Source organism: Leptopilina heterotoma, unplaced genomic scaffold, assembly GCF_015476425.1.
Source record: "Leptopilina heterotoma isolate Lh14 unplaced genomic scaffold, ASM1547642v1 Lhet_128, whole genome shotgun sequence".
In the NCBI taxonomy this organism is placed as follows: domain Eukaryota; kingdom Metazoa; phylum Arthropoda; class Insecta; order Hymenoptera; family Figitidae; genus Leptopilina; species Leptopilina heterotoma.
In genome coordinates, this window is record NW_025110846.1 from 953,928 (window position 1) to 978,950 (window position 25,023).

General features: G+C 26.9%; 2 protein-coding genes and 1 long non-coding RNA gene across 4 annotated transcripts; 2 read left to right on the forward strand and 1 right to left on the reverse strand.

Annotated features, from left to right (window-relative positions):
• Positions 1–3,450: 3,450 nt before the first annotated feature.
• On the forward strand, positions 3,451–10,626 carry LOC122512762 (chitooligosaccharidolytic beta-N-acetylglucosaminidase). The gene is made up of 8 exons (XM_043628817.1): positions 3,451–3,791; positions 6,093–6,171; positions 6,332–6,518; positions 6,856–7,093; positions 8,347–8,674; positions 9,153–9,480; positions 9,721–10,119; positions 10,247–10,626. The coding sequence occupies exons 2-8, from the start codon at positions 6,098–6,100 to the stop codon at positions 10,490–10,492; spliced, it is 1,800 nt and encodes a 599-aa protein (XP_043484752.1). The 5' UTR covers positions 3,451–3,791; positions 6,093–6,097; the 3' UTR covers positions 10,493–10,626.
• An 803-nt stretch (positions 10,627–11,429) lies between these two features.
• On the reverse strand, positions 11,430–13,414 carry LOC122512774. Of its 2 annotated transcripts, none has more exons than XR_006302662.1 (3): positions 13,338–13,414; positions 12,701–12,853; positions 11,430–11,519 (listed from the first exon to the last, which is right to left on the reverse strand). It is a non-coding gene; the product is annotated as an uncharacterized LOC122512774 (long non-coding RNA). The 2 variants fall into 2 exon arrangements; XR_006302663.1 differs by lacking the exon at positions 13,338–13,414 and adding an exon at positions 12,943–13,057.
• A 5,975-nt stretch (positions 13,415–19,389) lies between these two features.
• On the forward strand, positions 19,390–25,016 carry LOC122512798 (transmembrane protein 64). Its single transcript, XM_043628866.1, has 4 exons — positions 19,390–20,119; positions 20,600–21,149; positions 23,221–23,382; positions 23,470–25,016. The coding sequence occupies exons 2-4, from the start codon at positions 20,619–20,621 to the stop codon at positions 23,632–23,634; spliced, it is 858 nt and encodes a 285-aa protein (XP_043484801.1). The 5' UTR covers positions 19,390–20,119; positions 20,600–20,618; the 3' UTR covers positions 23,635–25,016.
• Positions 25,017–25,023: the final 7 nt, after the last annotated feature.

Sequence of the window (25,023 nt, forward strand, 5' to 3'; positions counted from 1 at the left end):
AAACATGGAAATTAATAACTTCATGGCCGAAAAATGACAATGCCACTAAGGAACATAATTATCGAAATTAATTTCGAAAAATAGTTTTCTTCACATTATATGTAAATAATTGGCAATACTGATTTACTAAACAAAAAAAAGTTTTGAATTTGGACAAGAAAATTCGAACTAAATATATAGTTTTGTAAATTTCTATTTTTAACACCTCAATCAATAAATTGAATAAATTGAGAAAAAATTTTCATTTAAAATCTACTCTTCTTAATTTCAAAGAAAAAAATTGAAAGACTCAAAACGTGATATCAATTCAACTGCATTTTTATTATTAACCCTTGTTTTTAATTTGAAAAAAATATTCTAAAAACACAAAAAAAATCTATATAGGTAATCTATTCTTCTTACTATAAAATTTAATTTTCCATTGGCAAAAGTATATATAAATACGCAATTAAACGTATAAATTTATAATTGAATAAAAATACGCAGCAGTTGAATATAAAATAATGACAATTATTATAATCGATTATTTATCTTGATCTTCTGGAACCAACTAGTTTGTAGAGGCCAATTTTGTAAATAACTATTTGTGCAGTGCATATTTATGTAATATGTATTATTTAGCATTTAGCGTCAAGTTCGGATTAAAAATAAGAAAAAAGTGTAAATTCGGACTGTAATTATTACCTAATAATTAAGTACATAATTATACTTATTGAGTAAATTATGTATATGAAAGGGTTCAAAAAATTGTGTACCCACGGCGTTTACGAATAAATAAAATACAAAAAAAATGTGTGAAAAATACTTATAATGCTAATAAATTTCTTGAATTAAATAAATATCTGATGAACACTTTATTTTATTATCCATTGTCTGTCTTAAGAAAAAATTATTCGCGTTTTAAATTTTATTCTATTCTATATTTATTTATTATTGCCAATATTATTATTATTTTTATTATTATTATTATTATTATTATTATTATTATTATTATTATTATTAATATTATTACTATTATTATTATTTTCCATTATTACATTATATTTTATTAATAAAAGAAATTTTCAAAGCCTTTACAATTTAGTTAATAAAGATCTTAAACCTATTTGTTTGGCCTAATGGACAAACAAATAGTTTTAAGATCTTTATGAACTAAATTATGTTTTATTATTACATTCTTAAAGTTACGGACGTTCAAATGAACGACGATTGTATTTTAATTACTCCCGTTACTTTGTATTTTTCTACAAAAAATTATTTTGTAATTAAAAAAAAATTTAACTGAGGAAATGTTAAATTTACATTAGGTTATGTTTAAAGTATAATTCTTTTTGAAAATATTAACAAAGGAAAAAATTTCGTTCCCTTTGAATGTTTCAAACTTTAGGGAAATTAATTTATTTTATTTTACGTCGAAAAAAAACCTATGCTAGTTGTAATATTTAAATCTATTTTTGATGACTTGTAACATTTATAATTTCTTGTTTTATAAGAAGCTAAAAATAAAAACTAATTAGAATAATTCTATCATGTGTGTCACGTTAAATTGCAAATATTTCAAAAAAAAACTGCTGGTCCCGCATTTTTTTAATTACATATAATTAGAAGAATTTAACAAACAGAATATTATCACTGATAATGTAATTATTTTTTTATCACAGTTTAATGATTTATTTAAATGTTTTTTTCGAAATAGCAATTAAAAGGAGAAAACAATTACATAATTAATTCAATTAATTAATCAAATTAATCAATCAAATTAATTAATTAAATTGTCATTACATAAATTGACAACAATTATTTTTAGCTATAACAGAACTAAAAATAAACTATTTAAAAAAAGCAAACTAGTTGCCTAAGTCGAAAATATATTTTTAACTAAATTTAGGGCCCGACACAGTGGGGGGTTTGGGTAAAAGATGAAAGATTCAATGGTGACCTTCAAATTCTTCAAAATGACCTTGAACAAGGACATTTCAAGGTCAAATAATTTTTTTCCCAAAAATACGTATTATCATAATTATACAAAAATTTTACCAAATTTTCTAATTGTTTTTGGTACCTTTTGAAACTTTTTTAAAAGAGTTTAACGCCTACACAATAGCCTCGCACCATTTTCGCCTTTTTTTGGAAAATATAAGTCAAAAGCTTTTAAACAAAACCTTATGAAAAATTAACTAACAATTCATTTTGAAACAAAAACGAAAAACTTGTCTAAATTTTTAATCAATATGTTTGTTTTCTTATTTAAAAAATCATGCATATCAGAAAAATGTCATTTCTCTATTTATAAAATTTTATCAACTTCCTTTGATAAAGAAATTGAACAAATGAATGTATATTATTATTACAAAAAATCTGAATCTTTATGAAAACAAAATTAATTTGTTCGTTTTATATTAACAATAAATACCCAAAGAAAAATTTTATTTGAACAAAATTTGGTTCAAATAAATTTTATTTGGTTCAAATAAATTTTATTCAGTTCAAATAAATTTTACTCGATTGAAAACAAAATTTTATTCTGTACAAATGAAATTTTTATTTACACAAAATAAAATTTATTTCAACCGAGTAAAATTTATTTGAAACAAATACAATTTATTGAATAAAAAATAACATTTATTTGAATCGAATAAAATCTATTTGAATCGAATAAAATCTATTTGAACCGAATAAAATCTATTTGAACCGAATAAAATCTATTTGCATTAAATCATAGTTATTTGAACTAAAACAAATAATTTTATTTGGACTAAATAAATTTTATTTGAATCGAATAAAATTGATTTACACCTAATCAAACTTATTTAAACCAAATAAAATTTATTTGAAGCAAATAAAGTTCATTTGAAACAAATTTATTTGCACCAAATAAAATATATTTAAAGCAAACCAAATCAAATTTATTTGGACCAAAAAAATGTATTTCAAACAAATTTATATGCACCAAATAAAATCCTCTTAAACCAAACAAAATAAAATTTAATTGGTCCAAACAAAATTTATTTGAAGCAAAAAAAAGTTTATTTGAAACAAATTTATTTACACCAAATAAAATATATTTAAAGCAAACCAAATAAAATTTATTTGGACCAGAAAAAATGTATTTGAAACAAATTTATTCGCACCAAATAAAATCTTCTTAAACCAAATCAAATAAAATTTAATTGGTCCAAATAAAATTCATTTAAACCAATTAAAAAGTTTAGTATAGCCTCTAAATGAAATACATCTTTTTTCTGGATGCGTTTATCAAAACAACAATCCCTTTTTCTCCTCCGCGTCGTATAATATACAATTCACCATATGATATCAACACTATACCTAACTCTCTACAATATCGAATACCTATTTTTTTTCTTATAAAGAAGAAAGTTTCTAGTGGAATACTAACTGCTTAGTAAAACGGCTCCACAGAATGTGGACAGCAATAGAGGTCGCGTCTAGCACTTACTTCAGATTGAACTGCAGTTGCCGTAGAACCATTCACCTAGCTGGTTGTACGCACTGAATTTTGTGAAAGAAAACAACAATTTCTATACAAGTAGAAATTCATTATTATTTCGCATAATTGCGAAATTCATGAGACAAAAATAATTAAGAAGAATTAAAAAAATCACGACAAATTGTCTCCCATTTATTTGTGTTAATATTTTCAGAAGAAAAACTTTATGCCGGGAATTAAATTCATGCAGTTGCATGTGTTACTTAACCGAATATTTTCATTACATCGGTTATGTGCAAATTTTGATTCAAACAAAAGTGACAACGAAATTAAATAAATACAGGTATATATGAATTTAGTTAGTTGTAGTTAATTCAACCATAAATTGTCTGTTTTATTAATTAACTAATTTTCTTTTACCCGCAGAAAAAAAGAATATTTGACTTAGAGCCAACTAAACTTTTTATTTGTTTTAAGTAAATTTTATTTGGTTCAAATAAAATTTATTTGGTACAAATAAAATTTATTTGTTGCAAACAAACTTTATTTGTTGCAAGCAAATATTATCTTGTCAAATAATATTTTATTTGTTTCAAATAAAATTTCCTTCGGTTCAAAAAAAAAATGTTACTTGTTTCGAATAGAATATTTATTTAAAGCAAATATTTTCAGTAGGCTCTGTTGCAAATATACTTTTATTAAACTCAGATAAATTATTTTTAGTTTACATAAACTTTTTCTCTTGGTACAGTTACTTAAATTTCAAATTATGAATTACAAAAAAGTTGGCAATTTCAATCTATTTACATAATGTAATTTAAAAATTTAATTTTTCACTATGTGTACCTACATCGTTTATTTTTAAATTATTCATAATTATCTATTTAATTATTTACAGTTAATATTCATTTTATTATTTACATTTCTTTTTTCATTAAAATTTAACTTAATTTAAATTTATTTATTCCTAAATTTTATTAGTTTTTTTCGAACTTCTCTTATTTGTATTATACCAAAAGTACTGAATTTAAATTATTTATTTTACTCCCATATAAAATGCCTGCATTTTTAATAAGCCATTCAACTCAGTGATAATAATAAATGACATATATCATAATCCTTATCGTAATGGCAAAATGTTTTTTTGTCCTAAATTTAAAAATAAAAAAAGAAAACACGAATATATGAAAAATATTAAATCGTATACTTTGAAATTATATTTTACTTAATAATTTTCAAATAAGTTACAATAAAGTCTGCTGCATTTTTTTATAGTATACCTATATAAAACATTCGCACCTGCAATCTGGTATATTGTTTAGTTAATCAATATTGCATGTTTTTATCTTTCCTGTCCGTGATAATAAATTATTAATAACGTATCTTACTTTATAAAAAGACTTATTTAAAATATAATAATATAATATAATATTATAAACATTATTATAATTATAATATATTGATATAATATTATAAACAAATTATTATATAATAAATATTTTTTTTTTAAACATTTCAAAAGTTTTAAAATAATATTGTTATATTATTTATATTTTAAAATATAAAAATTTACGTATTTTTGTCAAAATGAAAAATATTTTGAATCAAAATTTCATACAATGAAAAAAATTTATTTGATTCAAGTAACCGATTACTTGTCTATTACCAAATAATTTAATCAAATAAAAATTTTTTTTCCGTTTATTTAAAAAATGTTAATAATAAATGTCTAAAAATGACCAATTATACTGTTTTTTGTTTTTTTTTGTTGAAATTTTCCATAAATCAAAAAATTCTATTGTAAAGTTTGCTAATTAATATGAACACACACTTTGGCAAAAGAAAAAACTATTGTTTGGAGCACATCTGTGTACATAACTTAAGGTCATGCCACACGTGTAATTATGAAAAGCATGCATCAATAGCTTGTGTAATTATAATTTTTTAAAACCTTTAACACTACTTTGTAGCTATTCGCAAAGTAATAATTTTATGTAATTCGATTACTAAAATACATTCCGATTATAATAATAAAATAATACTTATTTTAATTTCATACTCTCAATTCTTTTATTTCATAAATTATAAATATTTTAATTTTTAAATAATAATATTAAAATAATGGACATAATTTTTTATTTGAATTCCTAATTTGCGTAATGTGAACTTGTGGCTCATTTATTTGTATTTCAATAAAAAAAATAGAAAAAAATTTTTTAATTTAATTATTTAAATAAATAATAATAATAATAATAATAATAATAATAATAATAATAATAAAATAATAATAATAGTAATAAAAGAATATTAAAAATAATAAAATAATAATCAATAATACACCCAGAGAAAAATTTTATATAAACCAAATATAATTTATCTAAGTTAAATAAAAGTATATTTGTCACAGAGTCTACTAAATTATTTATTTATTTTACAATAAAAATTGTATTCGACATAAACAAAACTTTTATTTGAACGAAAAAAAAGTTGTCTCAATACATAAGATTATTTTAATTAAATACTTTTAATTTCCTTGATTAAATATTAAATTAATTAAATCCTTTTTATTTATAATATTTTTAAGATTGAATCATTTTCCCAAAAACATGAAAGTTACTAATTTTTAAAATATTGTTTTTTGCAGGAAACATGAAATCAATGCAGTCAATTTTTATCGTAACAATAATCATATTTATCGTGACATGTGAATCAGAAAAACCGGCGTAAGTATAGTGCAAACGCTTTTAAACTAATAATTCCGATTTACTATCAGAACTTATATGAATTTTTACAAAATTTTATTACTCTTTAATGTTACTTTCATTTTCCACCAGTTTTAAATAACCAGAAATGAGAGATAAAATTAAAAAAAATTTATTTCAGTTTTTTTAGAACATACAAATGCGTGAAAAATGTATGCCATAGAGCAGAGCATCCTACAACAATAATCGATGAAAATAATTCAAATTCAATAAAATATCATAACACACTAGCGTCATGTCGTCTAGTGTGCGAGAGAAATGGAAATATTTTGCCTCTACCAACTGGAATTTCAGAAGTTGGCAAAAATGCAAGTATAATTAAAATTAAAATTCAATTAAATTAAGATAAACTTTGCCTAACAATAATAATTTAACAATATTTTATAAATAGTTTTAAATAAAAATAGTCACTCTTTAAATTTGAATTAGTAAAAATAATTACTAATTGAATTACTGACAGACTTTTTGCTTTTGAATTAGTAAATTTTGCTGATAAATAGCAATTTCTACTAAATTAGGAGTAAAATTTACGAAGTCATAAGCAAAAAGTCAGCCAATAATTTGAATTAGTAAACACTTTTACTAATTTAAATTTAGAGAGCAAATAGAAATATTTTTAATTTATTTCGAAACATTCTTTTTCAGTATCTAAACATGAACCCTGACAATATTTTCTTTAACATGTTGGAAGTGCCATCTGAGATAAAACCGTTTTTAACAGAAATGAGTAATATTTTTATAGAAAATGTAAAATTACTCTGTGGTCATGAATGTAAGACTGACAATAATTTAACTATCACTGTCTACTTCAAAGTAACTTCAGAAAACCTCGACTTAAATTGGAAGACTAATGAGGAATACAGCCTCAATATTCCCAAAGGAGGTATGACTATTTTTTATAATAATAATTTATCCTTTCTCTATTCACCCTGAAATCGATATAATTTACCTAATGTGACATTCCATATTAAAATTAAACTTTTTCGGAGCACCCTCACCAATTCAAATGAAGTTTGGTAGAATTATATTTATTTACCGGTTGCACGCAACCACAAAAGTTTATTCTTTGATTGCAAAATAAATGTAAGAGTCGACAATTATTTAAATATTAATTAATTAATTAAATATCTTTTCCCATAGTCTGTAATTTTTCTAAATTTTGAATCAAAATTATTGTTAGAATGCTAAATTTTCCTAAATTCCAGAATTCTACTGTATTGGAAGTAAATTGCAGTAAAAATAGTAAAATTTGCTTTTAAATTATTAAAATTTACTCCAAAAATAGTAAAATTTTAGTATATATAAAAAATTTAGTTACAATAATTCTATTTTTTTAATTCTATATATTTTACTGTATTTAAAGTGAATTGCAGTAAAAATAGTCAAATTTGCTTCTAACGTATTAAAATTTACTCCAAAAATAGTAAAAATTTTAATTACAAATCTTCATTTCCAGAGTAAATATTAATTAAATTTAATGAAATTTATTTCCAATTTTGTAAAATTTATTCTGAAAGTAGTACAATTTTATAGAAATTCCAAACAGTTTGAATTTTACTTTAAAAATAGTACAAGTTACTTTATATAATTTTATGCCTTAAATAAAAAAATTTCTAGTAAATATTTTTTAAAAAAATCACCAAGTCAAATAAATAGCTTGGAAGATTGATAATTTATTTAAAAATATCAACTTTATAATTTTTTCCAAGTGATAAATTCATATAAATACATAAAAAAAATTCTAAGTTTAAAGACTGATAAAATATAAAAAGATTTTTAAGCTGCATAAACTAAGATTTCCAAAATTTGCAAAAAGTAAACATATTTTTCTTCAACGTAACTAAAAAATTTTCTAACTTACAAAAACTGACAATTTTTATTATCTTTTCTTTAAAAAAGGAGAAAAGGTCAGAATATGCATGAATAAACAATTGTTTTCACCCAAAAAATTGATTTTCTGAAACTACTATTAAATTTAATACTACCAAGTTTCATTTTAATTTAACCCTCGGCCTCGGCTCAATTTCATGAGAGTGCTCCGAAAAAAGTTCAATTCTATGATTTAAAATACAGCACTAATATTAACAAAAATTGAATAAATTTTTAATGAAGAAACAAAAATGTATGTATAAACAGGAAAAGACAATAAAAAAGTATCAATAGACGCATCAACTATTTATGGAGCTCGTCATGGTTTAGAAACTCTTTCCCAACTAATAGCGCCTAGCTTGACAAGTACCGGAAATCCAGTATTAGTTATCGTGGACAATGCAATGATTAAGGACAAACCAGCCTATCCACATCGAGGACTATTAATCGATACTGCCAGAAATTTCCTTCCAGTCAAAGATATTTTACGAACAATCGATGGACTCGCTGCTTCGAAATTAAATATTCTTCATTGGCACGCCACTGACAGTCAAAGTTTCCCCCTTGAGATAAAAAGTCTTCCTTACATGAGTCTGTAAGAATTTTTAATTACTTTAAATTTTGCTAAACAGTTATCTCTTAACAAATTTTTTGGCTAACAAATTTTATTTGCTAAACAGTTTTCTTCTAACAAATTTCTTTGCTTATAAATTTTCTTGGCTAACAAATTTTATTTGCTAAACAGTTTTTTCCTAACAAATTTTTTTGCTAACAAACTTTCTTGACTAACAAATTTTATTTGCTAACGAATTTTATTTGATAACAAATTTTATTTCCAAAACAGTTTTCTCTTAACAAATTTTTTTGCTAACAAATTTTATTTGCTAAAAAGTTTTATTCTAACAAATTTTTTTGCTAACAAATTTTCTTGGCTAACGAATTTTATTTGATAACAAATTTTATTTGCTAAAAATCTTTTATGCTAACGAATTTTAGTTGATAGCCATAAATTTTTTAATCTTTTCTAAAAATTTTAATCAATAATCACTCATAAAATTTATTCTTAAATTCAGATTCGGTGCCTATAGTCCAGAAAAAATCTACAGCGTATCGGATATGAAAATGATAATAAAATACGCGAAAATTCGTGGCGTTCGTGTTATTTTGGAAATAGATTCGCCATCGCACGCAGGAGCTGGATGGGAATGGGGTCCTGAAGCAAATCTTGGAAATCTTGCAGTTTGTGTGAACAAACAACCCTGGAGGGACTACTGTATTCAACCACCTTGTGGTCAACTTAATCCTGTCAATCCAAATACTTTAAGTACTTTGAGAATTTTATACAGAGATATTCTGAATATTTGGGATAAAGATACAATAATGCATCTTGGTGGTGATGAGGTATCTATTAATCTTTTAAACTTATTTAAAAGATTTTTTTATTTATTTTTAAAAGAATTATTGTAATAACAATTAATTATTCATATTAATAATTTAATTATTTAATAAATAAATTCTAATAAAGAAATTCTGAAAATTAATTTTTTTTAAATATTTATAGCAATGCAATTAATTTTTAATGATAATTATTTGATTTAATTTAAAAAAAATGTAATATTTTATCCTTTTGGTAAATTTTAGCTCTTCATAAACTGTTGGAATAGTACTTACGAAATAACAGAGAAAATGAAACTAAACGGACTGGGTCTACAGGAAAAAGACTTCTTCAAACTTTGGAGTGATTTTCACAAATCACAAGTTGATATATTAAAAGAACTGACAAACAATGAAGACACAAAAGCGATAATTTGGAGTTCTCACCTAACGTCACCAAATATAATAGAAAATTATCTCAATAAGAATAAATTCATCATTCAAACATGGGTAGAAGCCGAACTAGAACTCAACCAACAATTATTAGATCTAGGATATAATTTAATAATTTCCACGAAAAATGCATGGTACCTGGATCATGGAATTCATCGCAATACTTATTATCACACGTGGAGAGAAGTTTACAATAATCGAATTCCCAGTTCGGTAATAAACTGAATTTTAATTCTTAATTCGGGATTTTAATTCTTAATTCAGATTTTTTCGAAAATCTATAAAATTGTTTTTTTTAAATTTCCCAAATTTAAAATGATAATAATTAATAAATTTACAGAGAGGAGTTCTTGGAGGTGAAGCGTGCATATGGGGCGAATATGTCGTGAGTGGTTCTTTGGATTCGCGAGTTTGGCCAAGAGCAGCTGCATTCGCCGAAAGATTGTGGACCAATTCGCCAAGTTTAAAAACAGCCGACGTGGAACCGAGATTAATGGCTCAGAGAGAAAGACTAGAGAGTAAAAATATTTACCCCGAGGCAATTGCACCCGAGTGGTGTAACCAACACGAGAAACAATGCATTTAACCGAAATTTTCCTATCTAAGCCATTAAATAAATATTTTTTTAATAAAAGTAGAAGAAAAAATACTTCAAATGTGATATAAAACACAAAAAAATGCTGTGATTGTAAAAAAAATATAAATTAAATATAAAGACAACTATAATTTTTTATTCAAAAATTTCCCTTTCCTCCGTCTATTTGTTTATAATATAAACTAATTGTTTATAATTTCTGTTATATTTGTTTTTATGATCTAAATAAACTTAGAAACAAAAAAATAAAATTCGAAACAAATTGAAACAGAAACAAATTTGTTTCTGTTTCAATTTGTTTCGAATTTTATTTTAAATTTCTTTCTGTTTCAATTTGTTTCGAATTTAAATTTAAATTTGTTTCTGTTTCAATTTGTTTCGAATTTAAATTTGATTCGAAATCTTAAATTTTTTTTTTAAATTTCTTCAAGTATGCAAATAAAAATATTTCCTTAAATATAAATGTAAAAAGTGGTGAAAAGTTACACAGCAGCAATAATGAATATATATGATTTTATTAAAAGTCAACTGTTTGTAAAAAATTATTAACTTTTAATTAACACTATTTCAATGAGTGCAATTTTTACTAATTTTAATTATGATGACAATGAAGCAAAAATGTACAAGAATTTTCTAAAAGCTGATAAAGAAGAGAAAATACAATTCTGAGCTCTAGATATTTTCCAAATTGAATTTATAGAATTTTATTAATTTTATAGAGAAAAAAAGAAAAATTAAATTTTACTTTTTGAAAAAAATTGTAAAATATTTTTGACAATCAAGCAATTATCAAATTAAACCAGTTTTTAAATACAGAAAATCCGAATACTAAGAAAAAATTTAATGTTATTCAATTAGCTGCCACTGTGCAATTTTTCAAAATTATTTGAACTTGCCTTCGTCACATCAATTTTGGAAAGAAGAGAGACTTGCCTTTGAGAATTACCGGATTGGAATGATGAGAAGAGACTAAGTTGTTTTCTTCCTCCCCTTGGCTGTCCTTTTTTGTTCTGAAGTCCTGAAACAATTGCAGACTTGAAATTAAATTATTTTATGAATAAAGTTTACAAGTCTTTCAATTTGTTAAAATTATGAATTTTTAAAATATCGTTTTTCAGGTTTCTGTTAACATTTTGACTACATGACAATAATCCACAAGTTTCGAACATTCAAATAAACGAAATGTTTCTATTAAAAATATTTTCATCGACGAATTATAAATTTTAATTTATTATTCATTAAAAATATTTTCAGGAACGAATATTCATTTAATTTAATTTTCATAGTGTTTTTATTAAAAACATTTTCATAAACGAATTATTTATTTAATTTATTCTTTATTAAAAATATTTCATTGAACGAATTATTCATTTAATTTAGTTTAATTTTTAAATGCGATTTATTCATTTTTTTAAATCTAAATTAAATAAATTTCCTTCATTTGAACATTCAGAACTTTAGGAACTTTCATGACAAAATTTTATTTTCGAATATAGTTAATTTTTTAAGAGAAATTTACTAAAACGTATTTAAATAAAAAAAAACTTTCTACTTGTAAAAAAAATGATAATTGTAATTTTCAGTATTAATAAAACTAAAATAATTTAATATTTTTCATCCAATAATTTTGTTGAATTTATTAATTACCATTAAAATTTTTGCAAAAACTTAATTCTTATGATTACAATATTTTTTATGGACACGAACTGCTTCTAATTTTCCAAAATAGAATTTTTTAAAACCAAATTTGACTAAATTTTTCAAAGTATCTATTTAATTTTTCCAAACTATTAAAATTTACTCTGACTGTTAATTATTTACTGAATTTACTACTTTTAATAAAACTTTTGATATTTAATCTTTCAGGTTTCTTTACAAATACGACTAGCTCCTGTTATCAAATATTCGCCCTGGAAAAAAACATTTAATAGTACAAGTCAATAATTAAAATTACTGCAAAAGTTATAAATAATGTCCATAACCTCAAAATATGTATTTCACATGTTTAAAAAAAATTCATCGCGTTAAAGAAAATCATATATAAAATTAAAAATAGACTATATCCGAGAAAAAATCTAACCAATTAAGTTAATCAAGATAATAAAAAAAGAGGTTAACTGATTTTGATTATTCGCCTTTGGTTAAGAAACTCAAAATGTTCTGAAAATAGAATAAAAGCAATAAATAATGTTCTCTTACCACTTGTTCCTTTCGCTAAAAGATCCTTTTAATAATCCAAATCAAACAAGTTTACAAAAAAAAACTTTAAAAAATAACAAAATGATAAGACTAAGCTCCAAATGTCTCGTTGCAAGCACCATTTCAATATCACTCGAGAATTCCGAGAAAATCCTGCAACAAAAAGAACATACAAATTTATCATTATTTACCACGTTTACCACGAAAATAATAATCTCGATTCTCTAACTTTTAAAACTCACGTCCGATTACAATTACATGATTACAGATTACGGAAGAAAACAGAAAAAAACGAATGAAACTTTACAGCTGAGCTCGGCTGGCAGCTGAGCTGCAGTCGACGCCATTTTGAAAAAATCGCATTGTTGAGATTTGGCAAAATGGGCAAAATATTATCACGAATACTATCAAATATGACAAAATAATCAGTAATTCGAAACAAATTTGATAGATTCCTAAATATTTTTGATAAATATGGCAAATACCGGATGCACCAGGTGATATTTTATCGAGCATGAGAGGGGGGACAATTTGTCGATTATCAACCATTTTCGTACAATATTTTCACAAAATATTATAAATATCAATGAAATCAATAACTCCAATCAAATATAATACATTATTGATAAATACTCACATATTTTAGGAACAAAATTAGCAGATGCGAAAGGATACGATTGTTCAACACAAATCCATTAAACAGGAATGAACAAGTCTAGGAAGAGATACTTTTCTAGGCTTCTCATTGGCTCAATTTTCCATTATGGCTGACACAATTCCACGCTTCTGATTGGACGCGTACACGATTGTGATTGGTGGACAAGTTTCTCCGTTCCTTATTCAAATTCAAAATTACAATAATTAATTCATTATTTATATAATTATTTAATACATTTTTTAAATAAATAATAATATAAATAAAGAAGTTAATTTTTATTTATAACTTCCTAATTTTTTTAATAACTTTATTACTATGTGAAATTTTGTAATATTTCCATCTCTACTAAAACGACAAATTACGCATGCGTGGTGAATGTTTCTATCTTTAGATTCTCGAGGAGTTCCGTAAGGAATGCGTTACCGAGCGGACGCGTTATTTTGCTTACGAAATATATATAGATTTACGGGCTTTATTTAATTCAGTGGTGCTCATTATTGTACGCGATTAAAACCGGGATCCCTTTTAAAGACACATCGTGTCTTATTGTACCTATTTCATAGTGTACTAACCCTTTTATTAGTAGTTCGTTTCCTTTTAGGTTAGCCAGCCTCGTGGCTGAGCGCGCGTATCGCAGAGGCATGGCCTCTAGCGAAAATTCAGACTTCCGAATGGATTTCTCCGATGAGACGGAGGAGCAGAGAGCTGCAAGAAATTTATTGTATTATCAACAACAATCGTCAAAAAATGTTCGATCGCGGACAAACTCAACATCGTCCCTAGATTCGGACAAAAAACGTAAATGTGAGAATCAACCAGACCCATTCAAACCGCCTCTTGACCCTAACACAGTGCGTGCAGATCAATCCGGTAAGAAGACAGGTAAAAAAGAAGTCAAACTCGTCAAATACGAAAATTCTAATAAGGGAAATTGCCCGGTTTTCTTACAGCGCGATCCCAAATCAAACGATGCGTCGAAAGACCTGAATCATGTGTCAGTCGGTAAAATCATCCACAATCTTTATCCCGGTAAAGTTGTTGGAATTTACCCAAGCGGTCGCGGAAAAGTCCGAGTTATCATGAATGGTGGCAGAGCAGCCAACCAAATTGTTTCTGATCCGACTCTTAAATCAAAAGGTCTAATAGCTATAATCCCATCGAGTTTCGTCACGTGTCAGGGAATAATTAACAATATCGGGCTAGACATCTCCACGGAAGAGATTTTAGAGAACGCGGAAATTATTGGTAACTACGGTAAGGATTGTAAAATTATCAATGCCCTGAGGTTTAACCGCAGAAAAATTGACGAGAAAAACACAGTTACGTTTGAACCCTCTACCACCGTCCTTCTTACTTTTCAAGGAACTACCATTCCAGAGCGTGTGTCAATTTATAAAGGTTCATCTCCAGTACGCCCCTACATTCCAGACCCACGCATGTGCATGAATTGTCTGCGATTTGGTCACATAGCCAAACACTGTAGGTCAAAAACTCGATGCCAACAATGTGGCGGTTCAGCCCCCCACAATGATGATACCAACCCTTGCACCAACGCGTCAGGCCCCCCAAGGTGTGCAAACTGTAACGGTCCACACAAACCTTCGTCAAAACAATGTCCAGAGTTCACGTTTCAAAAAGAAGTTCGCTACTACGCAACTCAACATAAAATGTCCTTTGACGAAGCAAAGGAAATCCTCAAACCAAAAAGAAACACTCGTCGCATGGACGCTTTTAACTTCTCCGACTTTCCTGATCTGGCAGATCAACCTGCCCCTTCTTCAACCTTCACACAAAATTCTAACCTCCAAAAACGTTTATTCTCTCAAGCGACAACAGTTCACAACAACCATTCTCAACAGACAACAAACAAAGCACCACACTCTCACACAAACCGAACACCAAAAAACTCTTCTTCTTCAACCTTCTTCGCTGCAAACTGGAACAATGGCAGATCCGAGATCTCCATGCCTAACGGTTTTGCTCTTTCGAATCCTTCATCTACCTCTCCTTCTCCTACCCCGACTCAATCACACACACCTAACTCTGACACCCAGATCGTAGAATCACTCAATTCTTTCCTCTCACTACTAAAAACACATATCACTCACATTTCTTCCAACTCTTCACCAGAAATTACGAAACAAAATTTAGAAACTCTCTCTAACATTACGACTAGCCTCCATTCTTTGTTAGCTCTTCCAGCCCACAAAAATGGCTAGTCTTTCCCAATTAAATCTTCTGCAATGGAACTGTCGTGGTGTCTCTAACAAGACACCCGAAGTTCACAAACTTTCAAACAAATTCGACATTCTCCTCCTCTGCGAAACCTTCTTGAAGCCTGAAAAGCGCGTTAATTTCAATATACTTAAACAATTTAACATTATTAGATCAGATAGAACAACAAACAAAGGCGGTGGCCTTGCTTTTGCAATTCGCAAAAACTTAATTTTTTCAAAAATTGGATCTATTTTTACTCGCGAGGATGAACTTGAAACACTCGCTGTTTCAATTGATTCCTCCATAGGTAAACTTTTGATAGTATCGGTTTATAGAGTCCCCGGTAAATTAACTCCTCCTTCCTACTGGAAAAAATTTTTTAACTCTATTAAAAACTCGGGCTTCAAGACGGTTTTTATAGGGGGGGATTTTAACTGTCACAGCACTCTATGGGGTAGCTCCCATGTTTGTCCGAATGCACGCAACCTATGTGACGAATTGGATGTTACAGATTTTATCCTTCTAAACAATGGAACACCTACTTTAGTAGGCCGCCCACCAAATCCTGGCTCAGTCTTAGACCTCACCCTTGTCTCTTCCAATTTATTCACGTCCTCCTCTTGGAGCGTTCACAATGACACTTTAGGCAGTGATCATTTTCCCATATTCTCATCTTTAGGCATTACAATACCTATTTCCAAATTTACATCACATAAATATAATTTGAGAGGTATAGACTGGCCTCTCTTTTCTTCTGAACTCCATTCATCCATAGACTCAAATCTAAACACCCTCAATACAGATAGCCCTATTTCTGACTATGATCAGTTTGTACACCTTGTAGACACGACAATTAATACAATTTGCCCCCAACGCGTAACTTCACCTAACACAAGACAAAATTCCCCCTCTTCTAAAAAACCGTTTGTTCCTGCGCCTTGGTGGGACAACGATTGCGACGAAGCAATAAAAAACAGAAAATTAGCTTTAAAAAATTATAAAAAATGCTCAAACTACCCTAATTTTCTTACTTATAAAAAGGCTGAAGCTGTAGCTAAGCGTACTCTTAGCGAAGCCAGACGCCAATCTTTTAAAAAATTTTGCGATTCCTTAGACAGACACACACCTTTAACAAAGGTTTGGTCTGTTATTAAATCTTTTAAAAATCGATACACACAACCCTCCTCTTCTTCATGCTCGGCAGACAAGGAGACTGTGGATAAACTACACTCACTTATTGACGAACTTTATCCACCTACTGTCTTCCATGACGACTTTCCCGTTGATTTTGACAAAAATTCATTTTTAGAAGCCCCTTTTACTATTTTCGAATTGTCAAAAGCTATCCAATCATGTAAAACTAAATCATCCCCGGGTCTTGATAAAATAGATTACAATATTATCCAACATTTTCCAGACATAGCTTTATCAACTCTTTTATCAATTATCAACAGAATAATCTCAAATGGCGTTTTCCCTTCTTCTTGGAATAATTACCTTATTTTCTTCCTTCCAAAATCCTCACCAGGTAAATTTCGCCCAATTTCCCTAGCATCCTGCCTTTTCAAAATTTCTGAAAAATTAATATACAACAGACTTATCTGGCTTATCGAACGTAATAAGATCCTCAGTCCAAATCAATTTGGTTTCAGAAAAGGTAAATCCTGCACGGATAATCTTTCTCTGATCTCCACTGAGATTTGGACGGGTTTAGCACAACGCGAATTCACGGGTGCACTTTTTCTGGACATAAAGGGGGCTTTTCCTAGTGTGGTTCCAAACATTTTAATGAAAGATCTTAAAGAAATTGGTATTTCTGAGTCAATAGCTCGTTTTATATATAATTCAATTAAATGCAAGAATATGTTTGTCAAGATCAACGGCGAAGTTATAGGCCCGAGAACCAGTACGGTTGGCCTCACACAAGGTAGCATACTTAGTCCAATCAATTATTCAATTTACACCAGAAACCTCAACACCATCATTCCTGCAGACTGTGAACTGTACGAATTCGCGGATGACTTATCCGTCACTTGTCGCTCCCCTGACCTCAATCAAATTGTTACTTCTCTTCAAAATTGTCTTAACATAATTTCTGAATTTTTGGCCGATAAGGGTCTGGAAGTTTGCCCAGCTAAAACTAAATATATCATCTTTAGTAACAAAAAGATTAATTCAGAAGACCCTAATCTTTTTCTAACCTTAAACGAAATAGTTATTAAACCATCTCCCACAGTTAAATATCTTGGTGTATATTTTCATGAATCAGGTTCTTCCGATACTCACTTTAACTATCTATGTGACAAAGGAAGAAAGATTCTAAATGTATTAAAAGTTCTTAGAGGCACTTGGTGGGGAGCGGACCCACATCTGCTCCTCCGTATTTATGATTCATTACTTAGAAGTCCTATCGATTATGGTTCACAAGCTTCCAATTTTAAATCTCATAAAAATTTCTCCCGTTTAGAAAAAGTACGTAATCAAGCTCTGAGACTAGCCGTAGGCTATAGACAGAGCACTCCTATTAATGTAATGTTAGCTGAATGTTGTGAACCCCCTTTAAGATCAAGATTTAACTTCCTTGCTAAAAAATATCTGTACAGAGTCTTTTCAAATTCAACTCATCCATTAAATAATAAACTTCCAGAGCTTTCTCGCGTTACCAATGATTCAAATGTAAAATTTAACTACCCCCTTTTAATCGCATATGAGAAATCAAAAATTTACAGCCAATTAATTAGAAGTAAGGACCTTGACCCTTACTTTGAGTTCCTCTTTGAGGACCACTCATTTACTCCCCAGATTGTCCTTAACTGGGGTCACTCATTACAAAATTCATGTAATCCATCCATCGTATTTAAGGACTTAATTAACTTTAATTTCCCCAATCACACACTTTTCTTCACTGATGGCTCCAAATCTGATATGGACCACTTGGCAGGTTGCGCCTTTGTCTGCCCTTCTCTAAATTTAACTTCCAAATTTAAAATTTCAGATCACTCGTCAATTTTTTCATTAGAAGCATTTGCAATTTTATTTTGCCTAGATTATATAATCAATTCTCATCTCTCTAACACAGTTATTTTTTCAGACTCTCTTAGTGTCCTCAACAATTTAGCTTCAAAAAATACATACAAAATAAAATCTTACATAATATTTGCAATTAGAAATAGATTAAGAATACTCAACAACCTGAATCGTCCAACAACTCTTGTTTGGGTTCCAGGTCATTCAGGTATTGAAGGAAATGAAAAAGCGGACATTGCGGCCAAGGACGCAACTGCCAACCCAGATTTAGTTAACATAACTCTCCCTTTTTCTGACTTCTTTTGCCTCGCCAAAAAACAATTATTCGACAGTTGTAACTCTTTCTTTAAAGATGTAGGTAAAAACAAGGGTATTCATTATACCCAACTTTATTACAAACCGCGTAAAAAACCATGGTTTGCGAACTTTACAGCTCGCAGACTATGGATCGTTTCAATATGCCGCGCGAGAGCTAATCACTACAACCTGAACGCGAGTCTTGCTAGAAAGAATTACATCCAGTCGGGCGATTGCCCACATTGTCCTAATATAGAAGAAGATCTAGACCATATATTGTGGGCCTGTCCCAGATTCAATGCTCTTCGGGTGGACTTAATAAAATCTCTTTCGAGAGCTTTAAAATGTCCCCCTCCTTTTAGTTGCGTTCAATTTCTTACCAATCCCACTCCCAGGGTTGTTTCTCACATTTTTAGATTCTTAAAACGCGCTAAAATAAAAATCTAAATTAATTTAATTTTAATTACTATTATTACTTATTTAATTATCTTTCATTTATTCTCTTTTTAAATTTCGCTCTCTCCTCCACCGTGTCTCATTACGGGTGCGCGGTGGTTCAACCGGGGACCCATCTTGGATCTCCGGTTGCACCTCCGCGCGCCCGGACGGCGACACCTTTTACTTCTGTTCACAGATGTTAAGCCTCATCCACTCACCAGGTCATGGCCGGATATACAGGCATAAAGCCAGTATAGTGCCAATCAAATTTAACTTAACTTAACTTAACTTTAGATTCTCGAAATGTCAAGTTTAATATATAGTTATTATTATAGTCTTGGTAAATAAAGTATCGCGTGCCGCTAAATATTAGATATTAAAATATTATCCCTCTTTATATCAAACACGAACTTTACTTCACATTTTATTGAACAATGAAAATTCCATAATGATTTCAACGCTACATATCATTTGACTATATAAATTTTCACTGTAAGTACAACGATTTTTGCAGAGTAATTATATTTTTTGATAAACGTCATGATGGAAGTGTTTTTAAATATGATACACTTTGAAAAAGTGTCAGCATAAAAAACGCGATGACACACTCAGAACTCTTTGAAAATTATTGTGATGGGAATATTTGGAATTATATAGGTTATGTTTGCTTTTTAAAAAGCATTTCTTTTTCGAAAAAATGACAATGAGGATGTTAGATGTCATTACTGACAACAAATATCATAAATAACTGTGCAGAAACATTTTGCATTCTAGTGCAAAGGGTAATTATACTATCAATTACTATTGTTATTAATTTTTGATTAATAGAGATAAGAGATTTCCTTCCTTTTTTATACAAGTTCATTCAACTTTGTTTTTCTCGTAACCTTGCTCTATTTTTATCTATTATTTTTCTGAATATAACAATTAAATTACGATTATAGTCATAAGGTGGAAATATTTAACCAAAAGAAAGATAGGTTTAGTGTATCGGAATGTCCAGCGTTTTTACAATTCAGTTGTCGTACGTCATTTCTCGACGTAAGACATTATCTACCGTAATTAATTCATGTAGAAAAAAAGCTGTTGCAATAATTGCGCTTGAAATAATAAAAGTTTGTTCGGTAATATTTTCAAACTACGCTGAATATTCTGAAAAAAATAAGTGTTTTTTATTTAACTCATAAGATTAAAAGAAAACTAATTATTTTTACATAAGAAAATGATTTAATTTTTTTTAAACAGTTCTCAATTTGCTTTAGGATTTAAATCTCCACCGTAATGGATATTATAAGCCTAGAAAGCGTAGAGACTGGAATTCGTTCTTCCAAAAAAGACTCTCTTCAACGTTGCAATTGGATAAGTTCGAATTCAATATGTTACATGACAATTACAATTGCCACCTTGGCGTTTTTAGGTGCAATTGTTTTTATTTGTCGTGATTATATTAAACTTCTATTATATTGGATTGAACATCAAAGTGGATGGGTTATTACAATCATTTTCGTTGCCTTATTTACTGTGGTGTCATTTCCGATAGTTATTGGCTATTTATTCCTCATCATTGCCAGTGGATACCTATTTGGTATTATACGAGGAATTATGATTGTCGTGCTATCAGCAAATTTAGGAATTGCAATTGCACACGCAACACTTAGTGCTCTCTCATCAAAATTACCAATTGGAGCACTTTTACAAAGTGATACTGCACGAGCAATTTTAAGAGTAATTTCAGGACCACAAGCTTTTAAAGTTGTTCTATTCGCGAGACTCACGCCAATACCTTTTGGATTGCAAAATACTATTTTTGCGGTAAGTTTTTTCTTACGTTTCTTAAATTTTTAATTTTGAACTTAAAGACAAAAAATGTACAGTTCTGAATTTATTATTTAATAATCGAATTTTTTCAATCTTTGTAAATTATCTGATAAGAAGATTTTAGAATATGCGAGAAATTTTTATCGAATGTTAAATAATCGTTGATAATTGTCGATAATTTTATCCATATTTTTCTATTACTCAATAAAATTTTAATAATAATTTAAAAGAAATAATTATTTAAATTTTAAAAAGATTTGTCCGAAGAATTTGATTATTTATGAAAATAATTGACTTCTTGTGAAGAATTTAATTAAAATTTTTGATAATCTTAATTAAATTTCTTTCAATTTTTTTTCAAATAATGGAGTTTCTTTAATTATTTTAATTAAAAATTTTGAAAGTAATTGAATTTTGTCAAAAATTTCATTCAAGTTTCTAAAATAATCGTCTTTCTTAATAATTAAAATTATACATTTCATTGTTGAATTTTATTAAAATTTAAAGAAAATAATAATGAACTCTTTTCATAATTTTATTACAATTTTATAAAAAAATTTAATTCATTCATGGAATTTTATTAAAATGTACATTAAAAATAATTGAATTCTTTCAAAAACTTTCTTTAATTTTTTTAATATAATCGACTTTAAATATAATAATTTTACTATTAAATTTTATTAAAATTATTGACAGAAAATAAAATTTTTTTAACAATTTTATTACTTTATTATCTTCTCATAATTTGATTACAATTTTTTAAAATAATTTAATTCATTCAAGGAATTTTATAAATACATTGTAAATAATTTAATTCTTTCAAAAATTTCTTTAATTTTTTTAAAATATATTCGATTTTAAATATAATTAAACTATTAAATTTTATTAAAATCATTGATAGAAAATTAAATTCTTTGGAAACATTTCTTAAAGTTTTTTTTAAAATAATGTAGTTTTTTAAATAATTTTGATTGAAAATTTTGAAAATAATTAAATTAAACCAAAATTTTTAACTTTTTAAAAAAATCGTATTTGTTAATGATTGTAATTAAAAGATTGATTATTGGATTTTATTAAAAATGTATTGGAAATAATTGAATTCCTGAGAAAAATTTTATGATTTGTAAAAATAATTGAATTGTTTTGAAGAATTTTTAAAAGTTTTAGAAAATAATTGAATTTTATTGTGGAATTTTATTAAAATTCTATTGGAAATATGTAATTTAATTCCTGAGAAAAATTTAATTATTTGTAAAAATAATGGAATTGTTTTGAAGAATTTTTAAAAATTTTAGAAAATAATTGAATTCTTGAGAAAAATTTTATTATTTGTAAAAATAATTGAATTATTTTGAAAAATTTACTAAAATTTTAGAAAATAATTGAATTCTTTCATGAAATTTTATAAAAATTCTATTGGAAATAATTTAATTCTTGAGAAAAATTTTATTATTTGTAAAAATAATTGAATTGTTTGAAGAATTTATTAAATTTTTAGAAAATAATTGAATTCTTTCGTGAAATTTTATTAAAATTATATTGAAAATAATTTAATTAAAATTTTCTAAAATACTAAACAATAATAATAATTATTAATGACATACTTTGAATTTTTTAAATGTTGAATCTGAAATTATTCAAAAATTTATATTTGAAAATAAAAAATATTGTAATTTGCATAATAATAATAAATTGAATATCAACGTTTCGCGTGCGTAACATTTGCTACTTAAAAATAATCAATGATTCTAAAGTTCCGAACGTTCGAATGAAAAAAAATGTGTTTATTTCTTTTTCGAATTAAATTTCTATTACAATAATTTTGCGTCACTATCAAAACAATTTATTATATAATTTTTCTGAATGTAAAATTTAAGTCTTCAATTTTTATTGCAATCAGTAATTTATAAGAATAGTTTTAATAAAATATATTTCGTTTATTTGAACGTTAAAAACTTGTTGATCATAAATAATCATTAAAAAAAATAGAGAATCATTAATTACCTAATTTTTTTTTTATTATTAATTAATTTATACGTATTTCATAATTTAATTCTAATTATAGGTGAGCACCATTGGCGGAATTCGATATCACATAGCAAGCGCTCTAGGATTGCTTCCTGCTCAACTAATAAATGTTTACTTGGGAAGTAGTTTGCGATCTATGCAAGATGTACTTGAAGATCGATCGACAGCCGCAACTGGTTACATTGTCTTTTGCTTTCAGGTAAAATTCACTAAAACTAAATTATAATTACAAAAATTATTCAACTAAAAAAATAAATTCTAACACAAAATTTCTATGAAATTTTAGATAATGATAGGAGTCTCGTTAATGGTTTATGTGGTACAGAAAGCTCGAAAAGAACTACAACTAGCTTTAATGGAAGCAGATTTAGAAGCAATGAGCGAGAGTTCTCATTATCTTCTCGATACTCTGCCTGATTCGAAAATTGTTTTAACAAATCTCATTGCTTGATTATGCAACAAAAACAATTTGAATTTTTACAATCAAAATTGTACAAAAAAAAATTATTTCTTTCTCATGGAGAAAGTATAAATTTTGCAATTAAGTGATTTTCTTATCACTTTTAGAAAGCAAGATAATCCAAATTGATAATTCAAAAAAAGAAAATCAATTTAAAAAAAAGTCTGGATTAGGAACTGAAAAAATATTCTACAAAGTTATGTCTTCTTTTCAATTTGAAAGTATTTTTTTATTTTCTTACTTTTTTGAGATACCAGACTGGTCAAGAAAAAAATGTGCCAACTTTTTTATGGCCAAATTATGTTTTATTTGCTTTTAATTATATTTGCATTTAAAACTCGTTAACTTGTTTTATTAGCGGAATAATGAAAAAGAGTTTTGTAATCTCTATATTATTCTATTACTTTCTCGTAAAGGAAGCTTTGTATTTATTTATTTTTAAATATTCTTTTCCATTTATATGTTTTGTTACGTTTTTCTTTATCATTTTTTTTTCTAGATAATTAATGCATTTAAAAATGTCATTTTACGGTAATTATTTATTCTTTAGAGACAAAATAATTATTAATAAATATTTCTATCATTGTGGATAGAATGTGAACGATTACCCAAAGTATAGCCTTTTTAGTTTAAAAAGTAAAGAAGAAAACAAAAACAGTTGATGTGATTCACAAGAACTGATACGTGATTTAATTATAAATTAAGGGTATTTTTTTTTAGTAATATCTAATATGTGATTGATTATAAACGTATTTATAATACAAAATAATTATTATGTCTGATTTATTTGTCTGAAAAATTGATAGACTTTAATAATGAATCTCAACATCTTTAATTTTTGAGTGTTCTATGTTCAATCCTAGAATTTAAATAATTTAGTATATCACGTTATTTTCTGGTTTTTGAAAAATATAGTCTTCCATTATTAAATTTCGTCTGTCGATAATCACACTGAAAGAAAATAGATCTATTTCACTATTTAGAGAAAATCTGTACAAGGTTTAAAAATTTATAAAAAAATGTCTGGAAATTATTCTGAAACTTAGAGTTTGTAATAAATTTATGTACTTTTTTTCTAAAATTCGAAATTTTAACACATTTTCCCTAAATTGGAAATAAACTTTTATAAAAATTAACTATTTTCTTTCAGTGCCTTCTAAATGTTAAAAAAATCATAAAAAGGGTGCAATAATATTAAATCGATAGTGTTTACATGTTTTAAAAAAATTATAATAGTTTTATTATTTATTTTCTCTCAGGATTAAAATTTTTAGTTTGAAACATGTTCCTAAACGTAACACTTAATCACTTTATATAATAAATAACATTGTACAAATGTATCATACAAAAAATTGTGAAAATAAATCAAATGTGAAAAAT

What these genes read in the sequence shown, in the direction of transcription:
- LOC122512762 (XM_043628817.1), top strand. Translation starts at nt 6,098, where the DNA reads ATGAAATCAATGCAGTCAATTTTTATCGTAACAATAATCATATTTATC. An exon ending in CCTCAATATTCCCAAAGGAG is followed by an intron (nt 7,094 to 8,346) that starts GTATGACTATTT and finishes ATGTATAAACAG; the next exon opens with GAAAAGACAATAAAAAAGTA. An exon ending in TGCATCTTGGTGGTGATGAG is followed by an intron (nt 9,481 to 9,720) that starts GTATCTATTAAT and finishes GGTAAATTTTAG; the next exon opens with CTCTTCATAAACTGTTGGAA.
- LOC122512798 (XM_043628866.1), top strand. Translation starts at nt 20,619, where the DNA reads ATGGATATTATAAGCCTAGAAAGCGTAGAGACTGGAATTCGTTCTTCC. An exon ending in TGCAAAATACTATTTTTGCG is followed by an intron (nt 21,150 to 23,220) that starts GTAAGTTTTTTC and finishes TTCTAATTATAG; the next exon opens with GTGAGCACCATTGGCGGAAT. An exon ending in ACATTGTCTTTTGCTTTCAG is followed by an intron (nt 23,383 to 23,469) that starts GTAAAATTCACT and finishes ATGAAATTTTAG; the next exon opens with ATAATGATAGGAGTCTCGTT.